General features: G+C 40.0%; 1 protein-coding gene across 2 annotated transcripts; it reads right to left on the bottom strand.

Moving 5' to 3' along the window:
- Nucleotides 1–2,713: 2,713 nt before the first annotated feature.
- LOC115131604 (class I histocompatibility antigen, F10 alpha chain-like) lies at nucleotides 2,714–11,790 on the bottom strand. Of its 2 annotated transcripts, XR_003863980.2 has the most exons (9): nucleotides 11,559–11,790; nucleotides 7,254–7,514; nucleotides 6,789–7,067; nucleotides 6,285–6,584; nucleotides 5,963–6,070; nucleotides 5,633–5,650; nucleotides 5,302–5,379; nucleotides 4,026–5,173; nucleotides 2,714–3,923 (listed from the first exon to the last, which is right to left on the bottom strand). XR_003863980.2 is itself a non-coding variant. In XM_029663436.2 (8 exons), the coding sequence occupies exons 1-7, from the start codon at nucleotides 11,629–11,631 to the stop codon at nucleotides 5,336–5,338; spliced, it is 1,083 nt and encodes a 360-aa protein (XP_029519296.2). In that variant the 5' UTR covers nucleotides 11,632–11,790; the 3' UTR covers nucleotides 2,714–5,173; nucleotides 5,302–5,335. The 2 variants fall into 2 exon arrangements, 1 of the variants encoding a protein (XP_029519296.2); XM_029663436.2 differs by having other exon boundaries at nucleotides 2,714–5,173.

Genomic DNA, 11,790 nt, shown 5'->3' with positions numbered 1-11,790 from the left:
CTTCCCATTGAGATGGGATCAGGCTTATGGGGGAGATCTATATACATAAAACAGAAAAATAAAAACCTCTTTAAAGGGGCAATCAGCAGTTGCTACATCCAGTGTTTGTAAATACGATAAACGTAAACAAACACTATATAGCCTCAAAACATGGTCAAACTAACATTTTGATATCATGGGTGGTCAGTCCTTGCATCCATAGCTCTGTCTATGAATTTGAAAGTGGTTACATTTCTCCAATCCCCATCCCTCTGCTGTTTTACAGAAACAGGGCGGGGAGTGGCTTTGTTATTGTTTCAACTGCTGATCGCCACTTTAACTAATTTCATAATGTACTGTAGATATGACCATAACATCAGCATGTAACAGTGCTTGCCAGCCTCTCTTACAGGGCAACATCTGTGATGGGCCTATAGTGACTGGAATTACATGAAAATACAAAAGCATTGTGTGATACTTTGCATTGCTATTGAATTATTATTAGTTCATCTTTATGAGCAGCAAAGCAGCCATAAAAGTTCAACTGTGAGATGTGTAAAGGAAGTTGTATAAAAATCAGCTGAATATAATAACTTTAGTGTTACCTGAGCAGATCACCTTTAATGGAGTCACCAAAGTTAGCCCTGTGCCTCTTCCACAGTCCCTGAGCGCAGGCTCAGGTTGTCACGACTTCCGCCGAAGTCGGCTCCTCTCCTTGTTCGGGCGGCATTCGGTGGTCGACGTCACCGGCTTTCTAGCCATTGCCGTTCCATTTTTCATGTATCCATTTGCTTTGTCTTGTTCCCTGCACACCTGGTTTTCATTCCCCAATCATCATATGTATTTATTCCTCTGTTCCCCATCATGTCTTTGTGTAGGATTGTTTTATGTTACGGTGGTTTGTTCCGTGTTTATTGTTTACACAAAGATTGTTACTTTGTTAACTTTATATAGTTGTGTCTATTTTGGAGCATTTACACTTTTGCCTATTTTGGTTGGAGGTTTTTTGACGCAGTTGCGTCCTACTGTTATTCTCTCCTGCCAAATAAAGTGTGCTGTTCAGAACTCTCTGCTCTCCTGCACCTGACTTCTCCACCAGCAGCACCCAGCCATAACACAGGTCCATTACAGTACACTTCAAACCCTTCAGTGCGTTTTCCAAGTAGTCTTGAAACAAACGGAGCCACAGTCCAGCTGTCTACACCAAAAAAATCAGCGACATCCTTCAATTTCCAGCCATATTTTACAGGCTACATATTCCTCTTTCCCTGTTGGTACCACTCCACTCTACCAACGCAGTGACTGCCTCCTCCCACCAGCCTCACATCATCAGACTCTGGAGAAAGAAGAGTACATACTATTTATTTATACATTCTCAACAAGGCGCTACAGACAAGCTGCCGACAGACTACCTCTGCATCCTGCCTGTCAAAGTCAGCTTCACACGCTGACGTCCAGGACTGATTGGACTTCAGCTCCACTCTTCCAGAGCAGAAACCAGCTTCATCCACAAACTTGACAAAATCTGAACAAAAAGAGGCGGTAGAACGTTCAGTTTTGTTGACGATACTAGTATTTTCAGCCCCCCAAAAATATGAATATTGAATATTAAATGAAAATCTCAAATATCCTAATTTTGTTTGATACAATCTTTAATACAACATATATCAATCTTACCTGAACAGATTACATTAGCATAATTACGCTTATGCTCAGACACCATCTCCATGTGAGACTAATGTACACTTCAATACATGCTTGTTGCTATCCTCCACTTCCCTCCAAACTGAGGTCTGTAAGTTGCAGCTACAGCTGTCCCACAGTCCATCTTTCTCCACACAATATTAGCTGCTTTCAAGTTGCAATACAGTCCTCCAGTATCCATAGAAAACACCCCTGCTTTCCAAACACAGGAGCTGGTTTCATTCATCACTCTGAATGGGCCTAAACAACCAAGTAGGAAAATACAAGGGTGAGGACAGGTTATATGCCAGCATTATTTTGATTGTAACAGTAGTAGTGTCAGTGCTTTTGACATTGTAACAGCAGTTACTACAAAACAGTTCTTTGGAGCTGTTTTTCTACCAACCTGCCGATTTGAGCCTGTATATCTGAGAATAAAGATAAAAGACACATTAATTTAACATATCCCATGTGATGGGAAGCATATTAATATGTGTGTTTGTGCTTTTAAATCACACTAACTGTGAACTTAACCACACATTGATAGTTGTTTTTCCACTTGACCATTGGTGGGTGTTTTTCTGGAAGGTTCCATCTTCATTAGGGAGGGTTTCTCCATACTCCACATCTTCATGGTGATCTGAATAGGGCCCCATGTGTCTCAGTACCTATCCTCTTCAAGATGCTGCCTATTTATTTATTTATTTAACTAGGCAAGTCAGTTGAATGACCAACATCAATAATGTTAATGATTATTTATGTCAATATCTATGTCATTACCTCGCATGCCCCTTGAACGTCTACATTAGAGTATGCTGATTCATTTTCATGGTCATCAGCACCAGAGTTTGAGGCTGTTGTTCATCTCTGTTCTATTCCTCCTTCTGTTACACTGAGATCATGTATCTAAACAGAGCAGCGTCCCAACCAGCATCACCCCAGAACGGATATGAGTTTGTAGGTTTCAGTATCAATATGTCATGAAAACACAGCACATGTTGCAGGGACAAATGAGAACAGACAGAAGATTGAGACACGCAGACAAGCAAACTAATTGAAAACTGTATTTAATCTGAAACAGAAGAAAATGGTCTATAACAGTCATAATGTAATTATACCAAGTCTATGATAGACACATGGTCTTAAAACAGAAACATACAGTAAGAGACCACCGCCTCACTGAGAGGTCCTTACACCCTATAGAAAGACCCTGCATTATAACCAAACTTGTGAATGAGAAGCCATCTTGATCTTTGTCAGGTTCATGTAGTTGCAGTTTCCCCATCAATGAAATTCACTACATTGTGTTGAAAGGTAATTATTTTGTATATATATCAGATGAATTGGAATAAAGGGGGAAAACACATACAGTATCAGTGTCGTTGTGACAATTGACAATAAAGTACTGTATTTCTAATTTAAGACAAGACAGTTTAGATAACCTGCAAGTGTATTGTGGTAGGCCTAAATACAGGAAGGTCTTGCAACAACTTGATGCTGTAAGTTTAGTTCTGACAATGGCCTTGACTCAAATCAATAACATGGGAGGAGGATCACTTTGATGTGAAAGAGGTGGAACAATGCATCAATATGAGAATGGCATAATAGAGCTACATGTATCTCAGGTTAAGGTCAGAGCTTTATTTGGCGTACTGGATGTGACCCATTGAAGGAGGTGCATCATGTTGGATCTAGCTCCATGTGATATTAAATTGTTTTATATCATCACATTGAAAAACACAGCAATAAAATAATACAGCATAGAAATGCAATCAAAGTACTGTGCACACACAGACATGAGCAGCGCGCGCACACACAGAGACAAACATGAGCAGCGCGCACACACACACACACAGAGGAAGGTGGTGTCAAACAGTGTTGAGGTAAATACCACACCCTTTCATGTAAGAGCCTCAGTATACAGCCATCTTCTGTCTATCTATCCTCAATCATAAGATGGCCGACACATGGATGTTTTTTCATATCCATACTGCCGAGTGGGACGTAGGCCTATTACATTGACACATTTTCATTTAAGAAGGGTTTTTGTTTCCTTAAGACTATAGGCTACTGAAAGAACTAGAACAGAGCCAGTGGATACTAGCTGACAACTCTTTGACCATAACTACAGTAACAAGCCTACAAGTCCAACCAAGTCATCTTTGGACACTCATTTTCTCTCCCCAATGAAAATGTGTTCCTGAATTCTTGCCCACTCCCAGTGTGTTCCGGTACTTTTGACGGGAAAACCAAATCAAACCCTGATAAGAATCACAAAAGTGACAAACCATCAGTCCAAAAGGCCTACAGTGAAGGATGAACAATATCACAGTGTCATCTATAGGTAGATTAACTCTTCTCACCACTGATTGAGAGGAATCACATGATGAGTCATGACTTTTGGGTGTCTTTGTCGCTCCGTGGTAAAGTTTCCCCTAGGTACAGATCTAGGATCAGCTTCCCCTACCCTTAACCATTAGTGGGGAAAATGCAAAAAATATATATATATTAAAAAAAAGTTGCCTCATAACAAATCTTGGATCAGATTACCCTACTCACAATCCTAACATAAACAATGGGTGGTAAAATAAATATCTGACCCTGTCATAGACTTTGCTATTGTCAACAGAAAACAGGCATTTGGCACATACCCCTGGAAGTAAGAAGGACAAAGCAGAGGCCATAGCCTGTTTATCAGATAGTCTCAGGTTATAGAATCCATCTTGACACTTTGTTTCTCTGAATTTTGCAAAACAATCAGAAAATTCTGTGACATTCCAACTCGGGAAGAATGAAAAACATGATATTTTCTATTGAAAAGACAGCTGATTTCATCTGATGATTGGATATGCAAAACATATTAAGCCATTTTCAAATGGGATTAGAAATTGAATAGGATATATTAGTCTCTCATAAATAAAAGCTGTGATGAAGTCAATCTCTCCTCCACTTGAAGAATATGTGACTTGCATAAGATTTGGTAGATCATTGCTTTGTGTAGAGCATCCATAATGTACAAAGCACAAACATTTGCAAAAAAAGTTGTTTTGACCCATTACCAACTTATTCTACAGAACCTACTCGCCCAAAAAGAAAGAAAAATACCACCACTTCAAGTGAAATATGTACAAATGGAACACGTAGACAGGCCTTGTTTAATTGTATAACTATAAGCTAGGCAAGTTAGTGTGAGCAAAGCTTTAACATCACACAATTACTGTATCTTATACTACATTTACCTGTACGGCCGAGTGTTCCATCGGTTCTAATATACATCTGACACAGTTGTAATATTACATTCCATAATTCCACAAAATTACATCACAACTTCTCAAAAGCCAAACCATCAATTAAATGAAAGTAAAACTTAAGGAAATTACCAAAGACTATTTCTGACTACAGATGTTTTATATATGGATTCTGTGTTCAGTGTGTGTGTGTGTGAGACTGATGTGTGTTACAGTCTTGGGAAGTTTCTGTTTGTTATTTCTGTTGCTGTCCTCTTCAGCTCCTAAAAACACATGAGAAGAGAGAGGTTACACACATAAACACATTCCAAACAGTAGCAGTATGTTCCAGTGTGGTAGTGTTTGGATCTCTAGTTTGCTCATTAATATGAGGACATCTTAAGTGACTTACTCTGATGTAACAGAAGTGCAGAGGTTTCTCAAGTTTACAGGAAACCTTGCCCAGATTTGTCCCAGTCAGTGTCGGAAGCTAAAACAGAAATAAAACACCAATGTTAGATAGCGACTGATTGAAAGATAATGAGTTCAGGTTCATTACCAAGTTCCTAATGCATGGTTCACAGTAAATAAAACCATCCATATTAACTAAGTAGCTACATCAATTAACATTAAGTTTGAACCCACATCACAATCTACAAGGAAAAGAGACAACCACATTATAAAATGGATACAATCAAACAAAACCAAAAAGTCTGATATTTTCAGAATAGTGAACAACTTACAGCTGGCTGGAACAAAGCCTGAAACAGAGATAAACGTTGTGTTAATATTGACTCTGATTTGGTGGAATATTATAAGAGAACATGTTTGACCTTATTCTGAATCCTGTATTTCTACTGTAGACATCACACAACATGAGTGACAAAGTGACTATTTACATTAAACAGGTCAATTCAAACATACTTCTACCATCACTAACTACACTGTACAATACTATTACTTGTAAACCAGTACTATGACTACTACTTCTAAAGTAAATCACAGCTGATAATGTCTAAGATGACAGTGTATCCTACATATGACAATCGAAAGAGGTCTTTCACTCCTCACACCTTTCTTGCTCTTCTTCTTCCAAATGACAACAACGACAACGACAACAACGACCAGGAGGAGAGCTACCACCCCTCCAATGATGAGGATAATGTTGGGGGCTGGGTCACCTGTAATCAGAACAGAGCATTCAGACTACAGTGCTAGATAGTACATTTTGATCTAAAATGAACTCGAAGCAACATCAATAAAAGTTCAGGAGGTCAATGAGAACATGTGGTCAGAAAGGTAGTGTTTCTGAGCAGGTGAGTAAACTTAAATTAGGAATATTTGGTAGGAGGGTTATGTATAGTGTATATAAAAACAAATCTTTCTCCCTCTTACCCCAGTTGGTCTGGATCTCAAACTCAGTCAGAACCTTGATGAAGTCCTCCTTGATACCAGTGACCTGAACCACACACTGATACTTGTTGTTCTTCCACTCCTCAGGCGTCACTGTGAGGTGGGTGCTTTTCTGGAAGGTTCCATCATCGTTCGGGAGAGTCTCTCCATTCTCCACATCTTCATGCTGTTCTTGCCCATCTTTCTGCCAGGACACCATGACTCCACTGGGGTAGAAACCTGTAGCGTGGCAGGTCACTGGAGAGGAGGGGGTCTTCTGGAGCAGAGACACTGAGGGAGGGACTGGAGAGAGAATAAAAATAGAGGGGGAAGAAGAGACATACAGGCATAGTGATGAGAAACAATTACAGGGAGCGGAACAGCAACAGATACAAATAAATAAGAAGAACTTGAATATGACGTACAGTACGGAAATGTAAATAAAAATACACAATATCATATCACTTTTCTGGCTGTAAATTCATATAATCTCCTGTGTATCTGTACCTGTCCTCTGCAGAGTAGTCTTCCCATAGTCCAGGTACTTCTTCAGCCACTTAATGCAATCCTGGGTGAGGTAGCTTTTCTTGATCTCAATGCTAGACAGGTCCATTTCCCACTTCATTTTGGAGTGGAGAGCCTGCGGGACTGAGGCAATCCATGTCGCTGTCTTCACGTCAAATGCCAGGAGGTCTTGTCCATCATATCCAATGTGGTGAAACCCTTCTGTGAATCCTGTCTCATCATCCCATGTACAGCCATACATGTCCTGGCTAATGTGCATGCCTGAGAGAGAGAGAGAGAGAGAGAGATTACATTAGAAACACTGACATGCAAACATGAACTTTCTTTACACAGCACTCACATTGAACACACACACAAAACCATACGACTTCTGCATGGAGTAATTTAAATTATATCAAAACGTAGTCACAGAATACGATCACACAGACTGGGGTCTCTGAAGCTCACCTCCTGTTTGATTGAAACGCTTCTGTGCTATCTGAATGTTGGTTTTGAAAACGCTCTCTGCACCTCTCAGGTCCTTTGTGGTGCTATCCCAATACTGCTGGTCAAAAACCGTCTCCATCCAGCTCTGCTTGGGGACCTTCCTCTTCGTGATACTGTCATAGCGGCTAATGACCTGATCATTCACCATCCCCATGTCCACAAACTCAGGGAAGGCTGGGATTTCTGAGGAGGTTGTGTAGAAGTAGCGCAGGGAATGTTTCACTGTAACAGATAAGGTGCTTTAAAGGTACTGTACATGGAACGTTAATGAGTGTGCATATGCATGTTCTCGGCTAGGCTAAGTGAACGTCTGTTACTCGCATACTCCCTTAAAAAGACCTTTGCTTGAAAAGGAAATGTGGGGGAAAAAGTGCAATAGTACATTGTCCATCTTGAGACGCCATAGCCACTATACACTTGCTCAAAATGGTCTGAATTAATCAATGATAACTCAAGAAATCTGTTGATTTTAATATTTTGCTGATGAGATCTTAAATAAAGCAATTTTACAACTAAGATGTTTGGAGCAGTATTTCTCAAGTGAAAAAAAATGTGCATGAAAACAAGTCTCATTGTTTTCATTCAAACACTTTATTGAAGAATCCCTACTGTTGACCAATCATAGACAAAAGGCCGTAGCCCTCACCTACAGAACATTGGCTTGCCTCAAACAAAATGTGTGAACATGAAGACCCGAAAAATCACTTGCCGAAGCAAAAAACATCAAGATGTCGTCATAATATATGCATAAACTTTAGGATGGGAAGCATGCAGACCGCCTTTAAGAGAAGCAATAACAATGTCAGCGCTAGCCAACCTTCATTGATATTATGGCACCACTTTAACAAACACTACAAACCCTTCCTCAATCAATCAATAATTAAAATTTAAAAAATAACAGTATTTTTGGAGTACCATCATACGCCGAAGACGTGGATGTTGAATATGGCAGCTCCCCGTACCTCTGGTTTAAATGAGGAAGACACATTTCAGTTGTACAACTGACTAGGTATCCCCCTTTCCCTTAAGTATGACATGCAAACCTATTGAGGATATATATATATATATAAAATCCTACTGTAGGTGTAGGATTTTATTCATGCATTTGATCAGAACTATACAGAACCTATAAAGAAGGGCACTCAACATGTACAGCACTGACACAAATGACAGGTGGAAAGAAATTGATAATAGAAGATTGTGGGAGCTGTACTGTTAGATTTCAGTGCAGCCTTTGATATAATGGTCGATAACCTGTTTAAAAAAAAAAAGACTTATTATGGCTTTTCAACCTCTGCTATATCGTGGATTCAGAGTCATCTAATTGAACATATATATTTTTTAATTTGTATGTAAGCTTCTCTAATGTTAAACATGTAACGTTTGGTGTACCGCAGGGCAGTGCTCTTGGCACTTTTCATATTTTGTTTACCAATGGACCTGACACTGGCATTAAAACAAAGCCTGTGTGTCGATGTATGCTGAGGATTCAACCCTATACGCGTCAGCAACCACAGCTAGTGAAGTCACTGCAACCCTAAACAAAGAGTTTGTCAGTTTTAGAATGGGTGGCCAGTAGTGCTGAATATCTAAAACTAAGAGAATTGCATTTGGTACAAATCATTGCCTAAGTTCTAGACCTCAGCTGAATCTGGTAATGAATGGTGTGGCTGTTTAGCAAGTTGAGAAGACTAAATTACTTGACAGCTTACATTCAAAGGTAACACCATGGTCAAAACATATATACACACACTGAACAAAAATATAAACCCAACATGTACAGTGATGGTCCCATGTTTCATGAGCTGAAATAAAAAGGTACCAGAAATGTTCCATATGCACAAGTGAGCATTTCCACTTTGCCCAGATAATCCATCCACCTGACAGGTGTGGCATATCAAGAAGCTGAATAAATAGCATGAGCATTACAAATGACGCCTTTTATTGTCCACAGCACAAGGTATCTAAAATGTCCAGTTGTCACACAACACAATCCCAAAGAGGTCTCAAGTTGAGGGAGCTTGCAATTGGCATGATGACTACAGGAATGTCTACCAGAAAATTTAATGTTAATTTCTCTACCACAACGTCATTAGAGAATTTGGTAGTACGTCTAACCGGCCTCACAACCGCAGACCACGTGTAACCACACCAGCCCAGGACCTCCACATGCTTCTTCACCTACGGGATCGTCCGAGACCAGCCACCCAGACAGCTGATGAAACTGGGATTGCATAACTTAAGAATTTCTGCACAAACTGTCAGAAACCGTCTCAGGGAAGCTCATCTGCGTGCTCGTCGTCCTCATCAGGGTCTTGACCTAACTGCAGTTCGGTGTCGTAACAAACTTCAGCGGGCAAATTCTCACCTTCGATGGCCACTGGCACGCTGGAGAACTGTGCTCTTCACAGATAAATCTCGGCTTCAACTGTACCGGGCAGAGTGGGCGAACGGTTTGATTATGTCAACGTTGGGAACAGAGTGCCCCATGGTGGGTTATGGTATCGGCAGGAATAAATCGACTGCAATTTGAATACACAGCGATACCGTGACGATATCCTGAGGCACACTGTCGTGTCATTCATCCGCCGACCATCACGATAATGCACAGCATCATGCCGCAAGGATCTGCACACAATTCCTGGAAGCTGAAAATGTCCCAGTTCTTCCATGTCCTGCATACTCACCAGACATGTAACACATAGCGCATTTTTGGGATGCTCTGGATCCACGTGTACGACAGCTTGTTCCAGTTCCCGCCAATATCCAGCAACTTTACACAGCCATTGAGGAGTGGGACAAGATTCCACAGGCCACAATGAACAGCCTGTCGTGCTGCATGAGGCAAATGGTGGTCACACCAGATACTGATTGGTTTTCCGATCCACGCTGCCATCTGTATTCCCAGTTATGTGAAATCAATAGATTGTGGCCTAATGAATTTTTTAATTGACTGATTTCCTTATATGAACTGTAACTCAGTAAAATCTTTTAAATTGTTGCAGTTATATTTTGGTTCAGTGTAAAATCAATGATTGTAAACATGGGGAGAGGTCCGTCTGTAATAGAGACACTACACAAAGCAAGTCCTGCAGGCATTAGTTTAATCTTATCTTGATTATTGTCCAGTCATATGGTCAAATGCTGAAAAGGACCTAGTTAAACTGCAGCTGGCCCAGAACAGAGCGACATATTTTGCTCTTCATTGTAATCAGAGGGCTAATATATCAATACCATGCATGCCAGTCTCGCTTGGCTAAGAGTTGAGGAAAGACTACGCATCACTTCTTGTTTTTATAAGGAGCAATGTGTTGAAATTTCCAAATGGTTTGCATAGTTAATTCACACAGCACTGACACACCCCACCAGGGGTCTTTTCACAGTCTCCAGGTCCAGAACCAATTCAAGGAAACATACAGTATTATACAGAGCCACGATTGCATGAAACTCCAATCTCATTAAGGCATGTGAATACCAAACCTGGTTTAAAAAATAAATAAAATAGCAACTTCACCCATGTGACCTACTTTTTCTGTGCATGTACTGACATGTGTAACACATACATTTAAAACAACATACAGTGTGGATGTAAATTGTAAAGTATTTTGTTTGTAATGTCTTTTTCGTTATGTGTCCTAATTCAATCTAAAACATCAACAACAAAAACACATTTTACAACTTTTGAAGGCCCTCGGAATCAATTACAGTGGGGTCTCAAATGACTGTTGCTTGTTCGAATAGTAGAATACACAAGGTGCAATTTCGAAATTTGGTTGTGCATCAACAGTTCTCTTGTTATGGCAGTCCCTGATAGTCACTCAATTAGCCCATGTCCAGCCCATTGATTCGTGACCACAGCAAAGTTGCCAATCCCAGGCCTATAGTAACATAGAACAGACTGCGCGTCACCAAACACCAGGGCAAACTATATACTTAAGGTTAAGATCGAAACTGATACATGCACTTCACAGCCATTATAGCATATGAGTCAACATCTCACAGTGGACAGCCTGCCTCCGCATTGTTGGACATATAATGTATTTCACGTTTCTTTACTATACTGTGTTTGTTTTATCGAGTGATGCTGTTATTCTATTCTAACGCATCTTGTTTGTTTATTCTAAGGCCGTCGGCGGACGAATTGTCATGTTTTTAATTTGAAATAAAACATCAGCGTTTAAAATGGTATGAGTCACGTGTAGATATCCTACAAAAAAATCCAACAATAATACAAATATACTAAACAATAATGTGGAAATCACTGACCTGATAAAGCTCCATGAATACAAAAGAGGATAATAAAATATGTCTTCATGGCGCCGATGAGTCTGGTTTTCATTAACGGTTTCCGAATTCGGGAACAGTTTGTAATCTAATTCAGTAATGTAAACAATTTAAACTGTATTACAATTTAAATTGCCTACATTACTGATTTGTTCCACCAAACTTCAGCACCGCTAAGGACACAACCAGTGAAAATGTGTTTCTGTTCAAGCGA

This window comes from Oncorhynchus nerka, linkage group LG7 (assembly GCF_034236695.1).
Source record: "Oncorhynchus nerka isolate Pitt River linkage group LG7, Oner_Uvic_2.0, whole genome shotgun sequence".
NCBI lineage: Eukaryota > Metazoa > Chordata > Actinopteri > Salmoniformes > Salmonidae > Oncorhynchus > Oncorhynchus nerka.
The sequence above is the reverse complement of the archived record's forward strand: the minus strand, read 5'-3'. Positions and strand labels throughout refer to the sequence as shown.

Coding starts and splice junctions, on each gene's coding strand:
- LOC115131604 (XM_029663436.2), bottom strand. CDS start 11,631: ATGAAAACCAGACTCATCGGCGCCATGAAGACATATTTTATTATCCTC. Junction 7,515..11,558: donor TATTCATGGAGCTTTATCAG/GTCAGTGATTTC, acceptor TATCTGTTACAG/TGAAACATTCCCTGCGCTAC. Junction 7,068..7,253: donor GCGTTTCAATCAAACAGGAG/GTGAGCTTCAGA, acceptor TCTCTCTCTCAG/GCATGCACATTAGCCAGGAC.